Source organism: Sinocyclocheilus anshuiensis, unplaced genomic scaffold (assembly GCF_001515605.1).
Source record: "Sinocyclocheilus anshuiensis isolate Anshui unplaced genomic scaffold, SAMN03320099.WGS_v1.1 scaffold136, whole genome shotgun sequence".
NCBI lineage: Eukaryota > Metazoa > Chordata > Actinopteri > Cypriniformes > Cyprinidae > Sinocyclocheilus > Sinocyclocheilus anshuiensis.
The window spans coordinates 911,783-939,000 of NW_015554074.1; the positions used below are offsets into that span (position 1 = coordinate 911,783).

The 27,218-nt window shown below is 36.8% G+C and overlaps 7 protein-coding genes across 11 annotated transcripts in view; 4 read left to right on the top strand and 3 right to left on the bottom strand.

Annotated features, from left to right (window-relative positions):
- Nucleotides 1–1,737, bottom strand: part of popdc2 (popeye domain cAMP effector 2) — a 5,225-nt gene extending 3,488 nt beyond the window's left edge. Inside the window, exon 1 of the mRNA XM_016460957.1 lies at nucleotides 886–1,737. Coding sequence (XP_016316443.1) covers nucleotides 886–1,382 — 497 coding nt within the window. The 5' untranslated portion in view covers nucleotides 1,383–1,737. The remainder of the gene's footprint in view (nucleotides 1–885) is intronic.
- Nucleotides 1,738–4,275: 2,538 nt separating this feature from the next.
- Nucleotides 4,276–7,017, bottom strand: LOC107668867 (cytochrome c oxidase copper chaperone-like). 2 transcript variants are annotated; one of them, XM_016460891.1, is made up of 4 exons: nucleotides 6,827–7,017; nucleotides 6,420–6,557; nucleotides 5,074–5,188; nucleotides 4,276–4,453 (listed from the first exon to the last, which is right to left on the bottom strand). In XM_016460891.1, the coding sequence occupies exons 2-3, from the start codon at nucleotides 6,536–6,538 to the stop codon at nucleotides 5,104–5,106; spliced, it is 204 nt and encodes a 67-aa protein (XP_016316377.1). In that variant the 5' UTR covers nucleotides 6,539–6,557; nucleotides 6,827–7,017; the 3' UTR covers nucleotides 4,276–4,453; nucleotides 5,074–5,103. The 2 variants fall into 2 exon arrangements, with proteins under 2 accessions (XP_016316377.1, XP_016316378.1); XM_016460892.1 differs by lacking the exon at nucleotides 6,827–7,017 and adding an exon at nucleotides 6,736–6,822.
- Nucleotides 7,018–9,432: 2,415 nt separating this feature from the next.
- LOC107668864 (potassium/sodium hyperpolarization-activated cyclic nucleotide-gated channel 1-like) lies at nucleotides 9,433–14,181 on the top strand. 3 transcript variants are annotated; one of them, XM_016460886.1, is made up of 11 exons: nucleotides 9,433–9,763; nucleotides 10,046–10,232; nucleotides 10,309–10,413; nucleotides 10,504–10,641; nucleotides 10,776–10,937; nucleotides 11,515–11,608; nucleotides 11,719–11,846; nucleotides 11,945–12,091; nucleotides 12,209–12,446; nucleotides 12,793–12,966; nucleotides 13,368–14,181. In XM_016460886.1, the coding sequence occupies exons 1-10, from the start codon at nucleotides 9,582–9,584 to the stop codon at nucleotides 12,960–12,962; spliced, it is 1,551 nt and encodes a 516-aa protein (XP_016316372.1). In that variant the 5' UTR covers nucleotides 9,433–9,581; the 3' UTR covers nucleotides 12,963–12,966; nucleotides 13,368–14,181. The 3 variants fall into 3 exon arrangements, with proteins under 3 accessions (XP_016316372.1, XP_016316371.1, XP_016316373.1); XM_016460885.1 differs by lacking the exon at nucleotides 13,368–14,181 and having other exon boundaries at nucleotides 12,793–13,076; XM_016460887.1 differs by lacking the exons at nucleotides 10,504–10,641; nucleotides 13,368–14,181 and having other exon boundaries at nucleotides 12,793–13,076.
- Nucleotides 14,182–14,982: 801 nt separating this feature from the next.
- On the top strand, nucleotides 14,983–18,605 carry ska3 (spindle and kinetochore associated complex subunit 3). Of its 2 annotated transcripts, none has more exons than XM_016460888.1 (10): nucleotides 14,983–15,089; nucleotides 15,401–15,535; nucleotides 15,630–15,691; nucleotides 15,772–15,943; nucleotides 16,111–16,534; nucleotides 17,113–17,192; nucleotides 17,409–17,599; nucleotides 17,754–17,945; nucleotides 18,075–18,278; nucleotides 18,397–18,605. In XM_016460888.1, the coding sequence occupies exons 1-10, from the start codon at nucleotides 15,011–15,013 to the stop codon at nucleotides 18,418–18,420; spliced, it is 1,563 nt and encodes a 520-aa protein (XP_016316374.1). In that variant the 5' UTR covers nucleotides 14,983–15,010; the 3' UTR covers nucleotides 18,421–18,605. The 2 variants fall into 2 exon arrangements, with proteins under 2 accessions (XP_016316374.1, XP_016316375.1); XM_016460889.1 differs by having other exon boundaries at nucleotides 15,054–15,139.
- A 158-nt stretch (nucleotides 18,606–18,763) lies between these two features.
- Nucleotides 18,764–20,174, bottom strand: LOC107668906 (histone deacetylase complex subunit SAP18-like). The gene is made up of 4 exons (XM_016460963.1): nucleotides 20,021–20,174; nucleotides 19,531–19,640; nucleotides 19,333–19,455; nucleotides 18,764–19,253 (listed from the first exon to the last, which is right to left on the bottom strand). Exons 1-4 carry the CDS (start codon nucleotides 20,090–20,092, stop codon nucleotides 19,097–19,099), a joined length of 462 nt encoding a protein of 153 aa, XP_016316449.1. The 5' UTR covers nucleotides 20,093–20,174; the 3' UTR covers nucleotides 18,764–19,096.
- Nucleotides 20,175–20,258: 84 nt separating this feature from the next.
- Nucleotides 20,259–23,854, top strand: LOC107668905 (uncharacterized). Its single transcript, XM_016460962.1, has 2 exons — nucleotides 20,259–20,515; nucleotides 21,679–23,854. The coding sequence occupies exons 1-2, from the start codon at nucleotides 20,338–20,340 to the stop codon at nucleotides 23,022–23,024; spliced, it is 1,524 nt and encodes a 507-aa protein (XP_016316448.1). The 5' UTR covers nucleotides 20,259–20,337; the 3' UTR covers nucleotides 23,025–23,854.
- Nucleotides 23,855–24,669: 815 nt separating this feature from the next.
- LOC107668891 (serine/threonine-protein kinase LATS2-like) overlaps nucleotides 24,670–27,218 on the top strand; it is a 17,329-nt gene continuing 14,780 nt past the window's right edge. The window contains 1 exon segment of the mRNA XM_016460938.1: nucleotides 24,670–24,877. The gene's annotated coding sequence lies outside the window, so the exon portion shown is untranslated.

Below are 27,218 nucleotides of genomic sequence, written 5' to 3' on the forward strand. Positions count from 1 at the left end.
TGTTCAAGCAAGAGAAAAGCGTCGACTGCTGTTACCCGGATGAGCCTGTGTTATTAGCTTTTACCGGTTGTTATCGAGGGATGGCATACCTTGGAATGTCGCGACTGACTAATCAGAATCAAGTATTCCACAGGGCCGTGTAATAATCTGAGATAACAACCGGCTGGATGTACATTATCCCTTACATAAAATGCCTTATTATATAATGGATAGAGAGTCAGACTTGTAACCCCGAAGGTCGTGGGTTTGAGTCTCAGGTCCAGCAGGGATTGTCGGTGTGGGGAGTGAATTACCAGTGCTCTCTCCACCCTCAATAACACGACTGAGGTGAGACCCTTGAGCAAGGCACCGAACCCCCAACTGCTCCCTGGGCACTGCAGCATTGGTTGCCCACTGCTTCTGGGTGTGTGTTCATGGTGTGTGTGTGTGTGTGTGTGTGTGTGTGTGCGCGTGTTTGTTCACTACTGCTGTGTGTGTGCACTTGGATGGGTTAAATGCTGAGCACAAATTCCAAGTATGGGACGCCACAAGTCATGTCCTTTCCTTTCCTATTATGCCCCAACTACTACTACCATTGTAATTTTAATGGACTGTATACATTAATCACATTTTTACTTTTTTTTTTTAATTAATCAATAGATAGGTAAAAAAAAACATTGACCCACAAAATATTTTTTCATGTTAATTATTACACTATACAACTGAGAATGTTGTCTTAGTATTGCGAGCTACTGCAAACATTAAGTACACCTTCAGGAAAATAAGCAGATATTTAGTGCGAGTTTTTACAGTAATAATAGTTTTAAAACTACTAGTTCAAGATCAATCACTAATCCGGAGAACTGTATGAGAGTATACAACTCTGCCAAACATTCTGTTTCTCACCTGCCAGAAAGAAGAAAAGACAGCTGATCAATGGGTGTCTTCCCCTCGACAGCATACGTCTCCTCAGCTGCTAGAAAGAGCGCTTTGTTCTCACTGGCAGCCGTAATCTCCTTAAACACCTGCACAGGTACATCCAGAGGCAGATAGGCTGCTGTGTAAAGCGCAGAAAGCTCCTCGTTAGCTAAACCGTCCTGCATCAGCCGAAAAATCAGATGACACACCTGGGCCAAACACTGCAGGATCAGCAGCAAGTTCCAGAGAAAAACATCAAGGCCACACACTGTCAACCAGCCCCACAGAGCCAGACAGAGGAAAGCGGGAGCCAAAAAGCTGAAGATGTACAGAGCCCCATATGCTCCACTACCACCCATATAGCCCAAAAAAAGAATGGTGTTACCCAGATGGTAGATGGCACCTTCGGTGCTGTTGGTCCATCCATCGCAGAGAGTGTGATTGAAAATTATAGAGTCAATCAAGGTAGAGTCGCCACTATTCATATTTATGGCTATGTGGTCTTCAATTCAATGGAAACTGAATATAAAAAAAGAGCCTTGTTGGAAAAAGTAGTGGTTCATAAGCCCAAGGTGTTAAAAGTTTGTTAAAAATATAAAACTAATGTCAGATATATATGAAAAAAGATTGTTCCCCTCAGCCTCTAACAGCCAATACACCTCTTTCTGCCAAAAAATAGTTGGAATGAAAGAAGCTTCATAATTCCATTCCATTCAGTTCCGTTGACACCCACTTTTCCTTTCGAATTTGACAATATCAGCCCTATAGCGTCTCTGCTTCTGTTCCCTGTCCTGCACTGGACTGTTGGAAACATGGAGCTGGAGAGGCGGGGGTAGAGACCCTGAAAAGGATAACCATGTTTGGAATTGAAACCCAAGGAGGAAAGAGCCACAGACAGAAAACAGACTCGCTACTTAACATAACACAATGATGGCCGGGCAGAGTGATTACGATAACAAGTGACATGCACTGACGTCTGTGAAGATCTTTGAAAGCTCTGCCAGATGTCACCAACACTCATTTTCTCACAATCAAACAGACAATTTGTATTCCAGCTCTTCTAATGGTGTTTGAGGGGAGGAGGATACTAGGCTATGGGGGGCATATTTAGAGAATCTGAGACAGATAAAATAACAGGGGAGGTCATGTAACACTGTTTACCTCCCCTCCCTGGCCATTCCTTTTTGTAGTTTCACATAACTTGGCCCAGCAGTTGTTGGTAGTTAATATTCTGCTGCTTAGCAGTGGAGTGCAAGAGTGAGTGGATTCTGTTTATTTTATTATTTAAGCAGAAGTTATGAGAATATTGTTGTATTGTTGTGGAAAATGCCAACTGGCGTTGTTAGGCATGACAGCATATTCACAATACAGCATGTTCTTCAGTGGCCATTGCTTAGTTACTCCATAAATATCAAAATACTAAGGACAAATGGTAATTAACTCTTATTTTATAACATTAATTCATTAATTGCCATTCTTATAAGAATACAGAAATTTGGTTGTTTTCAGGCATCTATTCTTATGTAAAAATACATTTCCAAGAATAATAATTATAGTAATTGCTAAGTTGCATGTTCCATCTTTTATAAATATACCAAAGAACAAAGATTGTGTTAATTTAGATAAACCGTAAAATTGGTAAATAAGGCACCAGCAAATGCATATTTAAATAAATAAATAAATGCTCAGTTTTTCAATACGTTCATCATAAAATGACCAGTTGTTATGATCGAAACCAAATTAAAGTCCTAAAAATTCCACAGAAGGTTATATACTCGATTAAGAATTTGAAAATGAACTTCCTTCGCTTTTGGTGGTGCTGAAAATGTTAAATATTTTGTTCTTAATTTCTTATCTTCATCACTGGAAAAATAGAAAAACTAAGTCTTTGTTTGAGGAAAATTGATGTAATTTAAGGACAGGGGCTTTCCATATTGTGAGGTTTGGATAATTTAAGGTTAGTGAGAGCAGGTCTATTCATTCACCAAAGCTAGGGTAGATGAGGAACTGCATTATTTTGATATAAGACATCTGAATTACAGATTGTGGGAATTATGCAAGAAAAATGAGAAGGGTCTGGCTGCAGCTTGGCGCTTGCACTCTCAGACGTGCATTCTCAGTCCATTGGCAACACGCACGATTTGTGTCGATTGCAAGTGACGTCGCAGGTAGCGGAGAGTGCAAGTGGCGATTGCAAGTGACTTTGTAATTTAGTTTCTTTTTTCTTGTCTTCACCACCTGGCTATACTGTTGTAAAATGTTGAGAGATTCAAACAAAAAGTAATCAATAAATAGAACAAAATAAAAAATAAAAAAGACTGCAAGTGACGTCGCTAGCGGAAGTGCAAGTGTCTGAGAGTGCAAGCGCCAAGCTGCAGCCAGACCCTTTTGAGAAAAATAACAATCCACTTTGAGAGCTGCGCAGTGATATGTGGTGTTTTAGCACAAATGGAATGCTCTATTGAACTACATTGCAATGACAAATTGCTTTGTGGTGTGATTAATAGATCCATTTGTTTTACCTCTTAATCATGACAGCTTATATAGATGGAAACATAACTGAAATGCACAGTCAATATACACTGGATATCTTGTGCAGCTTAACTAGCTGTTATAGATGATAAGAGAGTGTTAAAGTTACTATTCAGAGCTGTCAATTTGACATGTACCCTGCAAGAGAGGCATGCCGATAGAAATGTTCTCACTCACGTACTGTGTGCACATTCTCATTGAAGTAAAGCACCATCAAAGCAGTTTGAATGACAGAAATAAACCAGAAAAAAACTATTGACATTTAATATATGAAAAATATCAATTATGCATTTGCATTTGTATTTAATGAATTGAACATCAAAATGTATAAGGTAATTATAAGCAGGAATAGTGAAACAAGCTAAATAGGCAATCTGTTCTTGTGTTTGTGTCAGGGACAAACTATAGGGACCAAACTAAAGGAGAAAATGCTAATTATGAATTGCTTTTGCTGGGTTCACACCAGGTGTAGATACAGAATAAAAGCGCTTCTGCGGGTAGACCTCAGATTAGAGTGTGCTGGGAGCAGCAGCTCTATTTTAGGCCTGCATAGTTAAGTGCAGCTGTCACCAGCCCAACGCTGATACAGGGAATTCGAAAGCCAACCGAGTAGGAAGCTTGAAGGGACAGTCTGTTTGTGTAAAACTGCTTGGCCTACAGTGTGTCAACAGACACTACTTCATAAATAATTTAATATGTGATAAATAAGTAAATCAAGCATGTGATACATAATGATTAGACTGAATAATTTAAAGTAGGCTGTAAAAAGAGAAAGCCAGCCTTGTTATAAGAATCTCTGCTTATTGCATACAAATAAGAAGTGAAGACACAAGAAAAGAGAATGGCTTAACATCTTGCATAGGATCTTTATTGACCATAAATGTATCACATATGAAAGAAAGAGAAAGAAAAGACAGACATTTAACTTAGAGGAATAAATTCAGCCCTGTATAATCTTCCCTGCAGTGTAAAAAATATAAATAAACGAGCACACCGGGTCCCATTTCACACAGGTTGCCATTCACTACAAAAAGAAAGAAAAGACAAATAGAAAACATTATAACTTTAAATAATCGTTAAATAAACACAAATGTCCTCAAAAAATAATATACAGAAGATTTTTTTTTAATTTAAAGGAATAGATTTATTTAAAACAATATATAAAGGGAGTTCAAATATGGAAGTTTTAGCATTATTTACCAATGGAGAGTTTTAGCAGAATATCGGAGCTGCTCTGTTTCATACAACATCATGAGGATCAGGGGCTGACAAGCTCCAAAAAAGTAGTCCTTATGACTTATGCACTATATTCAGAGTCTTCTGAAGCTATTGCTTTTTGTAAGGAACAGCCCTAAATGACAGCTGTGGACACCATTCACTTTTATTGTATGGAAGAGAACAGCTTGTCTATATGCTATAAATAACTCCACAGAAGAAAGTCAGTCATGCAGAAGACATGTGGAAGCAAAAATGACCATTTTGAGGTGAACTGTTACTTTTAATTAAATCTACAGTGCACGGAGATATCTGAAAATTGCATTAATAAAATTCAAGTTTGTGGTGCCCAAGGTGTGGAAAATAAAATGTGCGAAATATCACTAAGGATATTCTTTGTAAGAGATTAGTCATTTTTGTGACACTTACCATTCACTCAATCTGATGATGATGGTAGTATTATATCTTAAAACCAAGTGCCCTCATGCACTCCTTGTGCGCTTCGATGAGGTCTGTGCAGCTTTCTTCTCCCTTTTCAATTATGCTGCAATGAAGACAGTATTGTGTCATGGTATCTTGCTAAAATGTATAGGGTGAGTTTAATCAAAAATAAAAATTGTGTCATTATTTACTAGTGCTGTCAAACGATTAATCGCATTCCAAAATAAAAGCTTTTGTTTACATAATATATGTATGTGTGCTGTGTATATTTATAATGTATATATATATATATATACAGTATATATAAATGCACACATGCATGTATATATTTCAGAAAAATATGTTATGTTTATATATTAAATATATTTATTTATAATATACATTATATGAATATAGACATGTAAATATTTTCAAAATATATACTGTATGTGTATTTATACAGTATATACATAATAAATATACACAGAACACGCACATATATTATGCAAACAAAAACTTTTTTGTATGCGATTAATCGTTTGACAGCACTATTATTTACTAACCCTCATGTTGCTCCAAACCAGCTTGATAGAACACACAAAGAGAAATTTGAAGAACTGCGCATGCCACAATACAACTCTAATACTAGTTCAACAGTAATCAGAGTAGTTTTACAAGTGATACAGACTACTTTTATGGGGATTTGCATCCGTTAAAGCCTCATTGAGCAGTTCAGTACTTTAAAAATTATTTTGTGCTTCACAGAAGAATGTAAGTTATGCTGGTTTGGGAAAACATGAAATAAATTACATAACAGAATTTAATTTATGTGCAAAAATATCCCTTTAAAGGGGTCATATGATGCGATTTAAATTTTTCCTTTCTCTTTGGAGTGTTACAAGCTCTTGGTGCATAAAGAAGATCTGTAAAGTTGCAAAGACTAAAGTCTCAAATCCAAAGGGATACTCTTTATAAAAGTTAAGAGTCAGCCACACCTACCTAAAATGGCTCGTTGTAACACGCCCCCACATATCTACCTCACTATGTGGGAAGATTTGCATACTCGTTTATAATGGGTTTTAATGTTTTTGTCTCGTCGCTCGGGCTGGGACACGGCACACAGCACACCTCGCTTTTTCAGACCGATGAGCTTTGTAAAAATCGACGCTTTTCAAAAAGGCGGGGCATAGAGGAGAAACAATAATGTACAGTATGTGGTAAATAATGTGTTTTTTTTTACTTTAAACCGCATAAACACATTTCATTACACCAAATACACCAAATAATGTTATTTTTAGCAGCATCATATGACCCCTTTAAAGCAGAAGTTAACTAATAGCTAAAAGTCTCCTCACCATGCATCTCGTGCTTTTTTGGTCTCAGGACACGCACAGCATGGTTTGAGAGGTTTCTTCTGCTCTGCCCCCTCTGTTGCTGGTGAAGTCTCCACACTGGCTGCTGACAGGCTCGACATTTCCACTTACAAACGCTGTCTGAGAAAACAAAAGAGCATGGGACATTTATCAGCTCTATACTTCCGTTTCAACATTAGCCTACATTTTGCACAGCCAGCAGAGTGCAGCAAACTAGCCACCATTTCACTACGTTAGTTACATCATATTCTCTGCTCTTCATCGTTTCGTTAATATACTAAAATCCAGCCGTCCATACCTCGCCTGTATCTTATCGGATGTAAAAGATATTCAGATCGTGGTGTCAGGTAATCTCAAATAAAATAAAATAAAATATCAAATTTACTCACTCTATATGATGTAGAGACTGATGTGCTCACTTGCGTCCTTCATTACACAACCTTGAACCTGCAGCTGTCAAAAAACAGGACAACCCCGCGGAAGTGTCGCGTAGCTTCCGGGTCAATGCCTTTAAACAAAAACAACAAAATTAACAACTAAGCTACAGCCATTTATTACAAATCTGATTTACATTCACACAGGTTAATGGCTAAAGGTAAACGAAACGCGATTCAATCTAAAATCAGGTCATAACAACATGCCGAACAATAAAATAAAATAAAAGTCTTGTACAGAATAGAAGTCATTTAAAAGTTTAGGTTATTAATATTATTTATATTATCATAATATTTGTTATCATTAGCTAACATTTCAGTGTATTATTTTTAATACATATTTTAATATAATTTAAATTACACTTTTAATGGTTATCATATTGTCTCATAACATCATATTGTCAAACATAATCATGTGTTTGCAATTTATGCCAGATGAGTATTATGAACAATGTTTTTTCTGAGTAGGTATTCGCAGGCAAATTCACATAACTATACAACTATACTTACTTCACAGATGACTTCTGATATTAATGATAATATTTTTTTTTTTTTGAGAAGTGAGAATTCTGTGTGTGATCCATGTTTATTCAGGACAACTGCGATATCTATGCTTTTTTCAAGAACTGCTTAAAATATACTAGACCCCATACTCTACACATATTCAGCACATAAGTGGATCTCCAAAACAAGTGCAACAATGGCACATATAGCTTTCATGTTGACCTTGCTTCTGATGTGTAACAGAGTTACATCTCTCTACAGAAAATAAAGTGCTTTCAGGGTTACTACATTGAGTATTTCCTATGATTATCACCATAAATTTAAAAATGGTTGTCATAAGTGAGCTTTTGAGGACAGACTTATTGTAATTAAAAACTAATTTAAACAAGGACGGGAATAATGGTTAGATCTAAATGATAATCAGTCTACCTGAAACAGAACCCAAACCCCAAAGAAGCTAAAACAATGCTGTCTTGTGTGCCTGTCACTGTGTGTGCAACTTACATCATGTCTGACACATTCTTTTTTTCAAACACTGGCCAACAGCTTATATTGCAAAATATTGTTTTGATAAATGTTTATAGTGCCTTTTCCCTGCATTTTCTGCTATGTTCAGCATGCTATGAGCGGCAAAAATAGAACATTTCAGTCATGACGTCAATTTGTAGGCCAACACAGAATGCCAACTCAGCATGGACTCCCCCAGGCATTTCTACTGGGGTTTTAGTATATATTTGTTTGTTTGTAAGTTGTGTTGTATCTCATACATGAATTCAGAAAGTGCTGTGTCCAATTAATTACACATAATTTGTCAAGAATGTATTAATCAGAAAACTATTGCAGTGCTTATGTACATTTTTAAACACAATGATTTCAGAATTTATGTGTCATGTGTTAGGCGCACACACACACACACACACACACACACATACAATATATGTATAATAGTTAAATATATATTTTAAATATATGTGCAGTTGGTTATTAATATAATAAATATAAAAGTATATTTATTATTCTTGTGTACAGTTCATGTGTCATGTTAGGTATGAGACACATACATACATACATACATACATACATATATATATATATATATATATGTATATATATATAGAGAGAGAGAGAGAGAGAGAGAGAGAGAGAGTAGTTAAATATATAATTTTATATAAGATTAAATTGTTGCATGGAAGCATCATTTTAGTATTTTAACTACTAGAAGCTTCACAGACAAGCGTGTTAATAAAACCAGTGACCAGTCACCCACTTGATAACTGAATGCAATGTGATATGTAGATTACAATGAATGAATGAATGCAATTTAGGGATTTGTTGCCTTCTGAGAACATACGATCAGTTACATGTTATATTACTTGAATACCACTTTGAAATTCAACACTCTATTGTGACTCTCATAAACATAGTCTGCCAATACAACATAATACTGTATTCAGTTTACTGGAGATCTAGTGAGCTCCACCATAAGCTGCAGGTTCTGTTTTTGATGTAAACACATCCACAATGAAAACACAGACCAGTTTCACCAGCTGCACCTAAGAAACATAGGTTAAACTCTGATTTCTCCCAAATCGGCTTTGCCTGCAAAAATAGATACCTGTATTCTGTCTCTTTCTGAAATAGCAAAATTATCTGAGCACTCTTGTGTGTTCATTAGAAAGAATCTCTTTGTCATATCAGTACAGTCATTTACGCACAATAAGAGCGTAAGTAATTCTATCACCTCCCATTGTCAGCCTTGGGTCCGGTTCTATCAGAACCATCTGTCTAGTTCAGATGACAATGGTTGTGATATTCAAAACCACCTTGTGTCAAAGTCAAAGAACCGCCCCGCAGTCCAGATGAGCTGAGCTGATGTGAGCGCGAGGCAGAGATACTGAATAGTTGATGAGACAATAGTTTAGTTTGACAGAGGGGAAAGAATGGAAAGTCTGGAACTTATCTCTTTCTCCATTCTGTGATGCACTGTGATGGAAAATTACTCTGCGGCTGTGCATGTGCACGCATGAGAGAGAGAGAGAGAGAGAGAGAGACAGAGAGAAAGCAAGAGAGCGAGCGTGAAGACGAAGAAGAAAAGTGGATTAAATGGTCAGCATAAAAGAAAGTCCAGAAATAAAGTTGTCAGAGAGGCACGGTGAGAGATGTTAGAGGTGCTTTGGTGATCACAGTGCTTAGTCAGGGCCTGGAAATGCAGCGTCTCACACCTGAGAATCACAGCCGCTTCCGTTTGAGCGAGTGGAAAAACCTCCTGCTGCCGCAGCTGAACAGACGCTCGCTGTATGTCTACGGCAGTGAAGTGGCTGTGGAGAAGGAGTGCGTTAGACAGAAAGAGGGAGGTGTGTTGGTCATCCATCCCTTCAGTCGTTTAAGGTACTGTAATCTGTCTTGGTGTTTTTATTTAGTAGATTTAAAAAATATATATATATATATTTTATAAAATAAAAATATTTTATACCTTTTAATTAAAATAATAAACAAAATTAAATTAAAAATAGAAATAGAAATGGAATACAATAGTAACTAAAAAAGGAAATAAAAAAAAATATATGTTATAAAATAAAATAGAAAAATACTAATGCATTTTGAAAAGGACTGTCATGCAGAAATGCCACCTTTTAAAAATTTGTCCAACTCATGTCCTTATTTATGCAGGAGTCATTACATCATGTGTATGGTGGCCATAACATTTCTCAATCTAATTGGCATTCCAATGGAGATTGCCTTTCTAGATGGCAACAGTGGAGTAGGTTGGGAGGGTTTTAATGTGTTCTCGGACACTCTGTTCCTGATTGACGTGGGGCTTAACTTTCGCATGGGGATCATTAATGAGGACAGTGAGGTAAGGATTAGCTCTAGACATCACAAATATCACATTGCTTAAACTTCTGCAATTAATCTTTCTGTATGTTACACAGGGAGCCATTCTGGATTTGAAAAGCATTCGACAACAGTATTTAAAAAGCTGGTTTATACCTGATATGGTGGCAGCATTCCCAGTTGGTTACATACTACTTATTGCGGTAATGTGCCTTTTTCTGCTAAATCTTTTGACTGTATTGAAATTACAAAGCTCCAAATGGAAAAAATGTTTTGTGCCATTGTCATGATAGGACCTACAATACCACGGTGACTCTGCCTCATCCAGAGCCAGCAAAATGATGCGCATCTTGATGTTTGTGAGAATCCTCAGTCTTGTCCGCCTGTTGCGTGTGTCAAGGCTCGTTAGGTTTATTAATGAGGTGGAGAGAGTAAGTAATGAATTGCTTGAACGTGAAACTATCCTTATCTTAATGAGACAACACTGACTATCAGTTTTGTCATCATTCAGAAAAATTCTTGGAATAATGCTTTTGATTTTTATATTGAATCTCTGCCCAAATAGGTTTCAAATGCCAACTTGGAGGTGGTGAGGGTGTTCCTAAGAATCTTGTCATTATTTATGATGATTTTCCTGCTGTGCCACTGGAATGGCTGTATTCAATATTTTGTGCCTATGCTTGAGGAGTTTCCCTCAGACTGCTGGGTTAGAAGAGAGAATCTAATGGTAAGTGTGTGAGCAGCATATTCACATAAACAGCATTACCACATTTATGTCATTAAATTTGAAAACTGTACTTGCAAGGCCTGTAAATATAATTGAAATGAATAATATTTTATACAGTCATGAAAACTTTAATAGTAAATATATATATATATTAGATATGCTCTAGACGGTAGTCTGACATCTTACCTATATATTATTCTGAAGCTGAGCATTGTAACAATATTACAGCATTAATAATACTGAAATCCTCGTAGGTCATTTTCAGTCCTATTAATAGTCTTCTCTGTGATACTACATTTAACCTATTAGAATTAATTACACTTTTAGAAAAAAGGTCCAAAATGTACTCATATGTACCATATATGGACTAATATGTACCTTTAAGGTAGCAATATGCACCCTTTAGGGGTCAATAAAATACAAAGTGTACCTTTTCAAAAGGTAGTGCCCTATTGACAACTTTTGTGCCTTTTTTCTGAGACTGTATTACAGAAAATGTGTAATATTTGTTGTTTTATGGTTTTAATGTATAAAATATAGTATTAATGTCAATGCTTTGTCTTATGTAATTTGTCAGAATGCCACAGTGGGAGAGAAGTACTCTTTTGGAGTCTTTCGGGCCCTCTCTCATATGACTGCAATATCATACGGTTCCTCTGAAACACCCACAAGCAAGGAGTATACTTTTGATCAGCTGATTTAGCCAAATGTTAATTTTATACCACAACAATCACAATGCACAACTGATACTTCTTTTAATACCTGATTTTTGTTTTTTTAGATGAGGTTGAGCTTTGGATTGTCATGACTAGCATTGTGTCTGGAGCCCTCATGTACACAGTGATGGTCGCCAACACTGCTGCAATGATGACTGATGTGGACATAACAGCAAGAGCGTACAAGAACAAGGTGCAAGGAAAACAATTATATTGCTAAAACAGCATATTCTATTTTTTGGGGGGTGTCATTCACGTTTTCTGTTCCCTTGTGTGTTTGTTTTTACATAGATGAATCATATGGAAGATTATATGACTTTCCTGAAGCTTCCCAAAGCCCTTCGTATGCGCATCAACGACTTCTTTCAGGCTCGTTACGCAGGAAAATGGTATGATGAGAAGGATGTCCTGAAGTGGGTGTCTTCATCTCTCAGAGAGGTACTGCTCACTGTTGAAATAGTCACAGAAACGATTATTTAAAAGATGTTTGGCTCTTGTTTTTAACAGTAATGCAGTATTTTTATAGTTTATTGATTATTCGGATGGATTTGTTAGGAAATTCTGATGACCATGTGCTCGGCCCATGTGAGAAAAGTTCCCCTTTTCCGGAACTGTGATATAAACTTCATCAATGCCGTTCTTCTGGAGCTGCAGTATGAGGTGTACCAGGAGGGTGACATCATCATCCGCCAGAACACTCCTGGTGACCGCTTGTTCTTCATCGAGCATGGGCAGGTCCTTGTGGAGAATGAGTTTTTCCAGAGGGAACTGTGTGATGGAGACTGCTTTGGAGGTTTGACTCGAGTCACATTGCTTTGTCAATGCAGTGTCTGTTTAGACTATGTGCAGTAGCCTGTGTTGTTTGTAATACAATTTATTAGTAAGCTGTGTTAAAGGGATAGTTCACCCAAAAATTCTGTCATTATTTACTCACCTTCAAGTTGTTTCAAACCTGTTTGAGTTTCTTTCTTCTGTTGAACACAAAAGAAGATATTTTGAAGAATATGTGTAACGCATCATTTGACGGTAGCCATTGACTTCCACAGTATGGAAAGATACAAATCAAGTCAATGGCTGACAGAATTTTCATTTTTGGGTGAACCATCCCTTTAAATAATGTCTTTCCTTCCCTTTTCCAGAGTCATGTCTCCTATCAAAAGGAAGGCGTTTGGCCACAGTACAAGCTCTGACTGTCTGTCAGCTTTTTTCCTTGTCGGTGGACTCTTTTCATTCTGTTCTGAAGGACTATCCAGACATCAGGAGGGACCTGGAGACATTTCAACAGGATAAAGACATTTTGTTATGTTGAGAAAGTAAGTTTTAGTTCTATCCATGACACAGTTTGGAGCACAACTTAGTTGATTTAACAGTTTTACTGGAAACCATGATATATCTTTTCAAGATTCTTTAATGAAGGAAAGCCTTTTTTTTTTTTAAATAGAGATGTTGTTACATTCTAAATATTTTCTTCTTTACTAGCTAGTTATGTACTAGTACTTTTGAATTATAAATGTATACATTTATTTTTTTTAAATCTAACTTACCCCAAACTTTTGAATGGTAGTGTTTATTATATACACTTTAAAAGTTATGTTAGGTAAGATAGGAAAAAAATATTTTTAAAAATATAACACACTACATAATAAGGATAATTAAGGATGCAAGAGCTTAAATCATTTTGATCTCGATTTTGCATCTCTATTTTAATTGGTAGATGGCTACACTTGCATCAAGCCCCTCCTGCAGCTTCCTAAGCATGCACTTTGCCTGCTTTTGATTTGCCTTCCTCTATATTGGCATAGATTTCCAGATGTGGTTTTGGAATATTCTGTTCCAGCTGGTGGATGTGGGCTTAAGTATTCCCTTTTCTACAGTGTATAACAAGCTGTCGGAAAATGGACTTTGTATAGCAAATAAGGCATGACTTCGCAACCGCATTGGAATGGGATTCCTCTGAGAATACTGATAGGATGATTTTAGACTGTCTGTATGTCACTTTCTCCAGCCCCTCTACTCCCTCCTGGCCTCCGCTGCTTTACTACTTTCCAAGTGCCCACAGGAGGATGCACAGCTCACAGATAAGCATAACCAGTCACAATGTCATGTTGTTAGGACCTCTGCCGCTTGCTCCTCTAGTAGGTTTCTGCTTGTCTGCACCTCCAGGGTCTGCCTCTTAGCGTCTTCCTCTGAAGTATCCAGAACAGCACCCACTGGTGGCCTTCATTTTCCTGTAGAGGGCATTCATTTTATCTGACCAGGTCTTCACTGTAGGTATCTATCAGAGAAGCCTTGTTTAAAACAGAAAATATGTTTAATGTTTTGGCCAATATGTTAGTGCTTTCAAATTCAATTTTACGTTAAATATGTCCCACAAAAGTCAGCCGATTATTTCCAGAAATCAGCACAGAGGATGTACAAATTCTGTCGGGGCCTAGGAAAAACTCACCATAATTTACATTTTTTTAATTTTATTTTGGGGGGGAAAGGGTAAAATTTGCTGTTTCATAAAATGAGCCATAGATTGTAGAGATAATTGTAGCTCTGTTTTAAAAAAGTCTAATGTTTATAAAAGTCACATTTTAAAAAGATGTTAATAAAAATATTCCTGAATAAACAGTGAAGTTTGTTCTTGTTTTTTCTTCTGAAAACGTTTTGTGAAGATCACACAACGTTTTTTTTCCTCTCAATACAAAAAAATGCACTGTTCTTCTTTATTTTCAAGGGTAATATGTGACCATGTTTAAATTTAGGCCTATGCTGTAAATCAGTGTAAATCAACAGTGACAGGAGTTTGATAACAGTGTTTCCTCTTAGCTGTCCATGAGTTAATTCACATTCGGAAATGAGTTAATTCCCATTCTCTGTAGGCCTTCAAAGAGAACGTTTCATTAGTCACATATGTTGATAAGATACTCTTGCAGATTTAGAGAAACAAATAGGCCAGTCAAAGTTTAGGGAAACTTAAACACTGTCTCTACTCTGACATGAAAACGAGTTTTTAATGTTCAGTCCTTTAATTTGAACTCTATTTATCTTTTTTTAACTTTTGTATTTATTATTCAAGTTTTATTTAATTTGGTTAATAAAATCAGACGGAAACGTAGCCTAACTTAATTGTTTGTATTTGGGTAATATTTTAAAAATTGTTTTAGACAGATTCTAAAGGTGAACATTGTCACTAAACACAGAGATCTGTTAAACACAAGGGCAAAATAAATAAATTAATTAATATGCTGAAACCAATTCTTCTTTCGGAATCTTGCAAGACATAAACGTTGGTCAAGGACTGGAAAACCACCGAGCACGAAATGACTGCACAGAACGACAAGTGGCAGTAATGAGCCAAACGGTGTTTGGATGTGCGTCAAGTCTAACGAGTCAGACAAAACGAACCCGGATGTGCCGCGAAATTTGAAAGAAGAGTTCAGAGATATTTGTATGTCGTTGTCTGAGTTCTATTGATAAAACCACAGTAACTTTGTTAAGGTATTATGCGATTTTATGCTGAACTGAATGTGCTCAAGACAGTATCTTTATCGTTTTTGTTATTGTGATAATTTACTTGTTATTGTACACTTTCCATATACGTTCAGCTGAACAGTCCGAAACATTTACAGTTGATTGTTTATATGGCTGTAGAAAAGAAGGATTACAAGTATTATGCTTGTATATTATTATGGTAATATCATATGTAATAATATAATATTAGATTTTCTTATTATTACTAATTACTTACTGTCATTTCAGCTTGTGAAACAGGAGGGACGTTGAGAATGAATCCTTCAGAGCGTTTCTTTGCAAAGCTGCGGAAACTGACTGTTTATCTGGAGACTGAAAGCAACAATCTCCTTCACGCAAGTCAGAACCCTCAAGACGACGATGGTAAGTTGCCAGGAAATATTTTAAAGTTGCTAATAAAATGATCAGGTCATAAGTATGCATCCGTTGACTGGTGTATGTGATCTGTGTTATTCAGAGGATGAAGAGAATGGGGCTCAAGCTCTGTACCAGCTGCACTCTGAAGTCAGAGCATTGAAGGTATGTGTATGTTTAGTTATGGTTCATGATTTCACTTTATTTTTAAATATGGGCTTCATTTAACACAAAATCATGTGCAGCGGGAAGTTCAAAATCAGGTGGCTACACATGATGCAGCAAGTACTGAACTGAGGAACTTTGTAAGTAGATGCTTGGTGCTGAAGCAGAGAACCACAGAAGACATTGACAGGCTGAAGAAACACTATGAGAAGTATGGGTACAGACCACGAACAGCAAGACAGGGAAATGCAGGTAAATGTTTAATACATTTGGGAATGTTAACATCCTGCTGCTTCTGCTTGGCTTTTGTATTTATTGTCTCTAATTGAAGATTAAAATAGACTTTGTTTTAAGTTTAGGCTTTGCTAAGATTGATGCTTATTTCAGTGGAAATGTTTTTTATTCGCTCACTATTCTAGAGATGAATGGTACAAAAGATGCAGAAAAGTTGGATGCAGCAGATGAAGATGAAGTGATGGGACAAGGGATTTGTGAAGAGGCTCAGCAGCCTGAGACACCAGAGAAGATGCAGCCACCCGTTGACCAGCTGCGGACCCCAAAGCTCTCCGATTTTGGTCTGTCTGCACTCCAGTTCCAAAGAGTGCTTGGTGAAGCAGAGCCGCCCCACAGTGCCGCTCCTGTCCCAGCTGTGGCTCTGTCACCACCACCATTTGTCATGAACATGCATCCACCGCAGCCAAAGACGCCCAAGTGCTCTCTGCGTATGGAGGAGGATGCTCCGACCCCACGACTAGAGGACTTTGGCATCTCTGAGTACACCATGTGCTGGAACAATGACTTTACCATGGATTTGTTCAACAAGAAACCACCAAAGACCAGCAGGTATGCCGCTTACTATGTCTGGGTGTGAATATCACATCACAAGCATGCTTTGCTTCGGAAAAGACTAAATATGCCACTTTCCAAACATGCTTTGAATTTTTTTAATTAACAAAATTGAGTCTAATAAGATCAATTTAATGCTGCTGCTTACACAAAACAGTAAGAGACTTTACTACTGACATTCTGCACTTATTTTTGAAAGTGAAGTTATATTATTTGAAATGTAATCTAACAGATCTCCACATGAAAATACTTTTACACTCACCGAGACTGCATTTATTTGATCAAAGATACAGTGAAAACAGTAATGTTGTGAATTTAGTTGAATTTAATTTATTAATTTATTCCTGTTTATGGCAAAGCTGAATTTTCAGCATGCATTATTCTGGTCTAGTGTCACATGATCCTTCAGAAATCATTCTAATATACTGTTTTGGTGCTCAAGAAACATTTATTCTTCAGAACTTTTGTAACATTATAAATGTTTTACTGTCAATTTAATGCATGCTTGCTGATTAATTATTTTTAATGTATGTATGTATATTTAGCACATAATATGTGTGTTGGGTCTTTCACAGTGAAAGAACAGAGAATGGTCAGAAACCCTCTCATGTTTTCCCCACTTTGTCTTCTGGGCCTAACAAAGGTGTTGCCAACGGTAAATAATATCGACAGTTGTTTTCTTAATATTATGAATAGTTATCAACCTGTTTGGAGTTTTAAATAATTGTTTCTTAACAGTATAACATTTAGTTCCTGTAACCCTGAATGTGTGGTTACATTTGTGCGTTAATATGTTACAAAAAATGCATTATTGTTTTTTTTTTCTCCAAGCTTCCCTTTTTTGATTTGCATTGTTGTTTAAATATTCCAGAGAGTCTGGAATCCCCAGAGCCTCCTGTGTTTTGCACCCCAGGATTTAAGATTGAGAAACACCGTGTCCCATCCTCTCCACCACTGAAAGGAAAGAATGACCTTGATTCTCCTCCTCGCCCTAATAACTGCCCTTCTACACCAGAGCTCCCTGCATTTGAAACTCCTTTTGTCAGCAAGCTTATAAAAAAGGTATGATGCGCTCCTTAACTCATTACTTTAGTTACTAACATGTAAAAATCTACCACAATAGACATGACTAGTATTACATTAAACCATAATCACATATAATAGCATTTAAAATGTGTAATGGTTTCTCTCATTCACTGCAATTACCGTTTCAAAGGACGACAGGCAGGAAGAAAGCGATAGACACAGGGCATCACAGGAGGGCAGCTTTCCCCTAGCAGATCTCTCAAACACAAACAGAGCTCCTTCATTTGATGCTCCAGAGATGCCAAAACTGCTACGTTATGAGGATGAGGCCATACCTGAGATGCCGTCTCTGCAGTCCCTTTTTGGGAGTTCTCTTGCTTTCGTAAGTAATCATATTTTGATATTTTAATCATTCAAATTGTATTATACCCTAGATTTGATGCTAAACCTTTGGTGTATAGTTTAATTTATTGAGATGCTCTTGAGATGCCCTTCCTTTAACTCTGAATAGAAAAATGCATCTAGTGATGCTTCTGGGATGAAGATGGGGGCAGATCACGTGTTAGACCTGAAGCAGACCCCTGTCCCAATGCATGAAAACAGCTCCAACCAGGATTGGTGCCTTGCAACGCCAAAAGTCAGAATGAAGTTCGCTGCAGAGCCATGCACACCAGAGATGCCCGATATAAGTTCAGTCACTCAGGATATTTTAAAAGTGAGTCACTACCTTGTAATGCTGAAATGGCAATATTGCAAATATTGACTTATGCCAAAGAAAGAAAATAATAGAAGATAATATGGTTGTTAAAATATATATATTTCTCCTCTTTTAGCTTGTGGCTCAGTGCAAGTCTTAAGCACTTACTACTGAATCTGAGCTGATGACCATGAAGCCTGGCTTTCAAAAAGTGGAACCAAGAGGAGAACAGCAGATTGTGGTCATAAAGTGATTCTATTGAATTATATTTGATTGTAAGAGCAAAAACTTTTAAGGACACTTTAAACCATTTGAAAATAATACTTAATAAAGAGAATGAATAAAACAATGGCATTGATGGTTATGCAAATGGTACCGATTACACAAATTAGTTTGAAAAATTGAGACTAAATTAAGATGACTAAAGAATTACACAAAAAAAAAAAAAAAAAAAAAAAAAAAAAAAAAAAAAGTCAGTTTATAAATGTTTACACAAGACAAGATACTTAAAAAAAAACATTTATTCAACATTTTATGGGAATCATGGTAACAGGACTAAAACTAAAAAGGTAGACCTGGTATAAAACCCCCATGAAGAACAAAATATATGAAAAAGAATATCTATATAACCTCCAATCCTCAAGATATGCCCTATCCTGCTGCTGGAGATCAACCTTCCTGCAGAGATTAGTTCTGGCTTAAACATCGAACCAGCTAATCAAACCTAATTGAGGTTTGCCTGAAAAACACAGGCAGGGTTTGAACTAAACTCTGCAGGAAAGCAGATTTCCAGACAGACATTCACCTTATTTGTTTAAATGCAGGCAAGTCTCGTTTTAGTAGGGTCTCATGCGTCCTAGGAGAGGTGGTGCGCGGTTAGGCGGAGTGATTGCGATGTCAAGGTAATCTCCGATCTGAAAGCGTTGAGACTGAAGCGTCATGGAGTCATCTGCACCTTTGCGTCCCGAAACCGTATTGCCAATCTCTTTAACCCTACAACAAAACCAGATGGGTTATTCAAAACAAATCGAAACTGATCAAGCTAGAACAAAAAGCCTTCTGTATAGATTACCTGTAGATTTGTCGTTTAGGGTCTGGGTATACTATTGCAAACCCAAAATGTGTGCCTTTCTTTCGAGCTTCCGGATAAACTTCCTTCACCAGGCTTGTCAGTTCCTTCAAAGTAGCATCCATCCTGTAACCAATGCAGATACAATTCAGGATCATACAGTTTATTTCAGCTTTAATTCAATGCAAAGTTTATACCTACCAGGTATAAATCTGAAGCTCGCTAGATGGTACATTCCCCCGGGCAAACTCGTCCATGCGATGATGCCTTCCATTGTTGGTGGTGAACACTCTGAGAAGAAGAGGGCATGTCTGTGGGAAACATGCAGAATTTAATAACAGTCTCCCTCGAAACACAGACGAATATGTACACGTCTTCAATATTGATATTGCGGAGAATGTGAAATGCGTGCGCTGTATGCGTCCTCTATATAACGTCATCAGAAACTTAGAATATGTTCTACACTAGACGTTTTTAATATTTTTATTATATGCTGCAAACTTACATTAATAATTTACAATTTGTATTCTATGTTGCAACTAAACATTTTATTACCATATAATTGTAGTATAATAAGCTGTATACTTAAATTTTTACTAGTTACATTTGCAAATTAGCTTAGCATTGCAAGACGCGTCGTTTGTGCACGACTATTTAAGCAAATGAAGGACAAAAGTAACGAAAAACAAACCTTCTCTCTGTCCACTGGCTTTTCTGGCTCTTTTTTGATTTCCTCTTGTGTGACCCTTGATTCTACAGCCATTTTAATCCAATATTGTTAGAAAACAAGTGATGAATCGCTGTTCACAGCGCCTGTTAATGAGTGATCGCGGCGCGGTGAGATGATATCACCACTGCAGCGCGCCAATCACAGCCAACCGATGACGGCCAGTCAAATGACGACACACTCGCGTCGCCTACGCTACCCCCACCGCCATTTTGGGAGTCAGATTGTAAATATTACTAGGGAAGAAAAAGAAATACGTCCACAAATTTGGTGGCCTTAATATGGTTCACACGTGCGTAGTGGCCGGTTGTCGGAACAGGAGGACTCCTGGGACCTTATTATCCTTCTACAGGTTTCCTCGCGACCCGGAGCGGAAGCAGCGCTGGATCGCTGCTGTGAATCGTGAAGGGTGGGTGCCAAACGAGGGCAGTAGACTCTGCAGCACTCACTTCATTTCGGGTATGTGTAAATCAGATGTCATGGGTATTGCATGGGCTTGGTTTTAGCAGGAATCTTTTAAAAGCAATGCTCATCTCTGGGTTTAATGTATATATCTCTAGTAGAGTGGGGGAACATTTTTTTGATGTATGTAACGCTCCTTTCTGATGTACCATAACGGGGCTGAAAGCCAGAAAGTGTTTCCTCTTCATTTTAACTTCATCGTTATTATATACTTTGGGGTTTGGGTTAAATGTAAAATTGCACAATGCTTATTTGGCTGTAAATTAATTTTTCGGTTTTGCACACTTAGGGGTCACACCTCTGTGGTCAAAACAGAACTAAGACAAACAACATTTTTAATAAAATTAATGTACTAAAGAATTTGTTTCAATAATATTTATTCTTTAATATTTTGTATTTTGATGGGATTTATTGGTACTTGACAGTATTCAATATTCAGTATTCAATATTTGTAAGTCGCTTTGGATAAAAATGTCTGCTAAATGACTACATGTAATGTTAATGTAAATTACGCACTGTTTATGTCTATATAAAAATTATATTATTTTCAATTAATACAGAATTTAAGTTGAAATTGAGCAAAGGTGTTTAAAATCCAATACATGGATAGCAGATTGGTGTTACCTGGTGGACGAAATCAAGAAAATCATATGTAATACCATGAAGTAACCACTAGATGACTGTATAAATATATAAAGGGCTGTGTATTCCGTAGTTGCCTTTAGGAGTATTTCCGGACATGATTGCTTATATAAATATATATAAGGAAATACTCCTACAAGCAACTACAGAATACACAGCCCTTTATATATTTATACACTATATATATATATATATATATATATATATATATATATATATATATTATCTTATATCTCAAAGATATACTTCATATACTTCGATTGCTCTGTATTTTCGTGCATATTTTTGACAGTAAAAATGATGTGTGACTATTTTTTTCTGTTACTTTATACACTATATATATATATATATATATATATATTATCTTATATCTCAAAGATATACTTCATCGTGCCTGATTGCTCTGTATTTTCGTGCATATTTTTGACAGTAAAAATGATGTGTGACTATTTTTTTCTGTTACTTTTTGGATAGGCCTGTATAATTTAGAAATAAATGTATTCTTGTTCTGTTTACAGGAAAACAAGTGAAAAATCCTAGATCCTCAGACTATGTTCCTTCCGTTTTCACTTCAGCGCCACTGTCACCAAATATAAAGGAAGCAAGTGCCTGTGAAATGTATGATAAACAAGAGGCACAAGTGGAGGCAGCCAATGCTTTGCTCTTCCTGCAAGGACAAGGACGTTTCTTGGAGGACCATGGCCAGACTAGAAGTCAAGAAGAGCCAGAAAGTGTTTCTTCTTCATTAAGCAGCTGTGATGAAGAGGATAAGACTGAAGATGATGTAGAAGAAGAAATCTCACTGACAAGTGTAAACCAAATGGGAAGCCCAGTCAAAAACATTCCCCCTGACTTTCAGTCCAGTCTTGGGGCTCTTAAGAAAGAGAACATGGAGCTGAGGGAATCGATAGAAAAGATGTCTCTCACTGAGGCGTCATTCAGAAATGATCCAGAAAAGGTTCGCTTCTATACGGGACTGCCGAACTACTTTGTGTTTGAGACTGTTATGTTGCTTCTCATGCCACATATGAAAGGAGACAAAAATGCAAAACTTTCAAAATTCCAGCAACTGCTCTTGACGTTAATGCGACTCAGGCTTGATCTTAAGAACCAAGACTTGGCCTATCGTTTTGGGGTCAAGGTTGCCACTGTGACCAGGATTGTCCATCGGATTATTAATATAATGTTCACCACCCTCGTGCCCACTGCTGTTTTTTGGCCATCCAGAGCAGAGCTCAGAAAAAACCTTCCTGCAGCTCTGCGTTGCACATACCCAGACTGTGCAGTGATCATTGACTGCTTTAGAGTGTCTCTGGAAAAAGCTGTCAGTGTGGATGTGAATCAAGAGGTTGCATCTACAGCATTGACTGTGCCAGCTCATGCCACGGTGAATGAGCTTAAATATGTGATAGGTGTTGCTCCTCAAGGTGTGGTCATGTTTGTCTCGAGGGGATCACCGGGTCACGTCAGTGACAAAAATCTTGTTGAGAGTTCAGGCCTCCTTTGTAAGCTACTGCCCGGTGATGTTGTGTTGGCTGAGCATGACTTTGACATTGAGGATTTGGTGGGGGCTCGCAAAGCCGAACTCAAAATCACTAGTAGAAATTGCTATGAAAATTGCCAGAGTGGACAGGATGGAGAAAATTTCTCACTGGTTGGCACACTTTCAGATAAAGCGAATGTTCACAGGCATGTTGGGAAGGTAATAGACATGGTCAAGAGGAGATACTCTATGTTGACCGGACCAGTGGAGAGTCCCTTTACGGTCGTAGACCACACTTCCAATGTGAGCACTTTTGATAAGATAGTGCAGGTTGCTTGTGCCTTGAATAACCTGTGTATTTCTGCTGCACCCCTGGAATGAGTGCTCATATTTGCCACACTTTTGCGAAAGCGACTTTTATTTGTACATTGGCTGAATGCACCTTTATTGTTTCCCTATTTTAGCTATTTTTGTTAAAAGAGGATCTTAACCTTTCTTAGAACATTTATGCAACCTAAGGACTAGTTTATACCAAACATATTCATCAGGCACAGTTCACTGGGCAATCTCCTCTCTAGTGTTTTTACATAAGGAACTTCCTTAGTTTCTAGGCTGACTTTGTTGATGCTTCAGTTTGATAGAGACATTACATCCATAGTTTAACTTTAATTTAGTATTGTCGAGAGTGAAGCGTGTATGCTGAGAATTTAAAATATTCAAGGCACTAAAGAAAGCATCTCAGTCGGAGACGGTTGTATTTTGACATTAGCTGCCCTTAAGTTCCAGTGCCTTTGTCCTTGTGATGCCTATACCATTTTTTTGCTTCTATATAGATATACACTATATTTTTACATTAACCCAGCAGTACTTTGTTCTTTACTTCTGATGTTGCCTTGTCACTCTATCGTGTAATGTGTAAGTCTCACAAAATGACAGCTTAGTTATTTGCATTGCTATGTGATCATTGTTGTGTTAAATCAACATTTAGTAACATATAGCATGATATATTCACTCTGAATTTTGACCATTGCACATGTTTCAGCACTGTATCCCTCACTATCACTTAACTGTGTGTTCCATTTATCTGTGTTATTGTTTATGAAAGCGATGTTTATGTTGAATTTTCCATTTTACTCATGCGTCCTATGTGAAAAGTTCACCAACACGACTGTAATCTAATGTAGCACCCTGTTGTATAACATGTATGAAAATATCTCCATAAAATTTGAGTAATTGGAAATGGTATTTTGTTACTTTTCAGCTTCTTTATTCTTATAAATTTCTTCTTTATTCCATAAAAAACAAGACCTTCTAACATTCCGTACTCCATCTAAAACTATTCTAAACAGCATTTTGCTGTTACTTTGTTAGTGACTTAATATATTATTTAAGTATTTCATATTAATTGAATCCATAGAATTTTTATTTATACTTTTAAAAATGATTTTGTCACACCGTAGCAGCATTTAAAATAAAAGGGTACGCAAAAGGTATATAGTTTACCAATATTAGCACATCAAATATATGTGTTCATATTTTCATATAAATTTTAGCAGAAAATTCTATGTGATGTATGTGTCATAATGTTGATGATGCAGTTCCTGTTTTACATCATTCATCAGAACGTGTCAAATCTTGTAAGCAGAGTGTTTTGTTTCTGCCTTTTTGTTTGTCGTGGCTGGTTTAATTATGTGTGATATTTTTGTGATTTCCTTTAGGACTAGAGACTAAAATGACGGATTGATTAAAGGACACAATGCAACAACCTGATTAATGAGGAGCCCAGTGAAGAATCTGAAAACAAGTCTATTTTAAAATAATAATTACCATCACGAGTTATAATATCTATGCGAGCAACACAAGGCTAGTACATATATCCGCCAGTATTGTCCCTGTCCAGTGATCATATCTGCTAGCTTGCATCAGATCAGAATCTCAGCGTTGTAAATGTAGGAAGCCCCGCCCAGGGTATGTGCAGTGCTGCTGACGTGCATGGCTGCCTCACGTGATTCCTCTGGAATGTTAACAATGCAGTAAGTGTCCAACTTTGTACTGCATTCTAATTCTGCCGTGAGTGGCGAGAAAATGGAGGACAATCCCATGATTTTCACTGTGTGCTTTATATGAGAGGACATCGAAAGACGATCCCTGGGCAACAAAACACCAGACATAATCTACAACTTTACCGAAGTTTAAATCAGTTCTTTGGATTAAGGTACCACTAAAATCACATGGTGAGTCAATCAAAACTTTATTAACTTTTTTTTTTTAACGCTGGGCGTTAGTAGTTTTTAGGGATTTCTATATTCGATTTACGCTCGCAAATCCTCTGTAAGTGTGGGAAGGGAGTTGTATTTGTCATTTAAAGCGAGATAGGAGTGAGCGCATTCTCCCTGCGCTGGAATGCGGACTTGCTCCACGGATCTGCGTTCCTCTCGCTCCTGCCCCTCAAAGCGCTGCAACCTCTAGGCCCTGCAACTTTATTCCGCCTTAAAAGTTACTTTGTGTCTTTAAAAGCAATTTGAATATTTACTGTTTGTAAATCTGATGAGAATAATGTGAGATTATGTACGTAAAGCCTTTTTGGTTATTCCGTTCTTACAGCTGCTATGGAAGACATACGATAAAACGGAATCTTTACCGAAACTCACCATAACAAATATCTTAGCTTTGTCTGGTATAAACACCTGACTACATTACAGTTATGTTCAAATCTCAGGAAATTTCGCATCGGCTGAGGTGGTGATAAAATAGAAGTTTCCACGAGCTGCACGTAATGTTGTATTTTCACTCGTGCCTAACAAACTATACTTCCCGTAGGTTTTTGTTTATTTATCTCGCGCAGTCTGATGTTTTAGTAGCAATACTTAAATTATGTACTATAACAGGCGATTACATTACACATTGACTGTTTTGAAACGGAATAATTCACTCCACCCACAAAATTATCGTTTTTTTCTCGTAAGATTTGCGATGACATGTGGTGAGATCTGTATTCATACTTCCATTTGTTGTTTTTGTCTGCTTTGTGTTGTCAAAAAATATTTAGGTTGATGATAAAATTCTGAAATTAAGCAACAACAGTGGTCACAGAGGGGCCACATTAATATAATTAATATAATGTCAGTGTGATTCTGTTGTGTTTAAATTATTTCATAATTTCTACTTTGCAAGGAAGACAATGACAAAACTCAATAATAGGAAAGCTTACAATAAAGGTATGTTTGTATTGAGGTTTACTGTGTTTATTTAAACAATATGCTCTAAGAATTTGTTTATATTTTGCTTATATATGTAGGTACATATGAAAATGTGGATAAAGTGCAAGAACAAAATTTTCAACAGTAAACTTACATGATTTATGGATCATGCTATAAAAATTAAATGGCGTCCAGTTTCCATACCTAATCATTTGTTCAGAACAGGGGAACTGAAAAGGACAATCAGACCCCATCACTAGCTCTGAGAAATAATTAAGCAAAAGTGTGAAATTGTAATGATTTGACAAATATTATTCTCTAGTTCGAAATAAAGGTAAAAAATCAATAGAAAATGTTTGGAATCACTCATCCATTTCATATTGTGCCGATGGAGTTAATGGTAGCTGAAGTTGGATACCACACCATTCAGTGTCTTGAAATTAAGGAAAACATTTATAAAATGGCTTTTGACTTTGACATTTAACTTTAATGTGGAACATTGCAGAAGCGGTGTCTATGAATGTTTATGTTGGTTGTTTGTGGGTTATTGCAGCAGTGTGTTTGTGGTCATCTGTACAGTCTTAACTGCAGATGTAGCATCATTAAAAGCTTGTTATTGAATATGAATCTATTAAATGTTTACTTTTCTCATGGTTGATCTCCGAAGGGTACTTGGATTAGTGTTTGAAGCAGAGGTAGAGTGTATTGCTGCTGTTATGTGGGGAATGGAAGGCATGGAAGGTATTGTGTTGGAAGCCTTGACAGTAATGGCAATTATACTATATTTGTTCTAGACTGAGCAATGCATTTCCAGTATTGAGCCCACATTCCAGAAATATGTTTGTTCTGAAAGTCCTTTCTTCTTTGTTTTACCAGAAGACAAGAAATAAAAATAAATGTTGTGAAACGTTTGGTATTTGAAGACCCCACGAATATCATGATGAGAGGCATTTTTCACTCCTGTTATGAATTTGAGGTATTTCCTTTAGAAACAGGAAGTTTGAGCGGGATATATCGAAGGGCTTGCTTTTAGTTCAAGTCACAGTCATGAACCATGATCAGTAGTTTTTTAGTCTGTTTCTCCAGAACAGAACACTCTACATTTTTATTTTCAACATTTCGGGGTTGGTAAGAATTTATTTATTTTTTAAATATTTTTAAAAGTGTCTTATGCTCACCAAAATACAGTAAAATAGCAATATTGTGAATTTAATAATTTGATTCAAAGCTGAATTTTCAGCAACAATTACTCCAGTCTTCAGTGTCACATGATCCTTCAGAAATTGATAATATTAAGGTAATAAGAAATGTTTCTTGAGCACCAAATCAGCATATTAGATCAGCATATATAAAAAAAACAAAGTGTGTGTGTGTG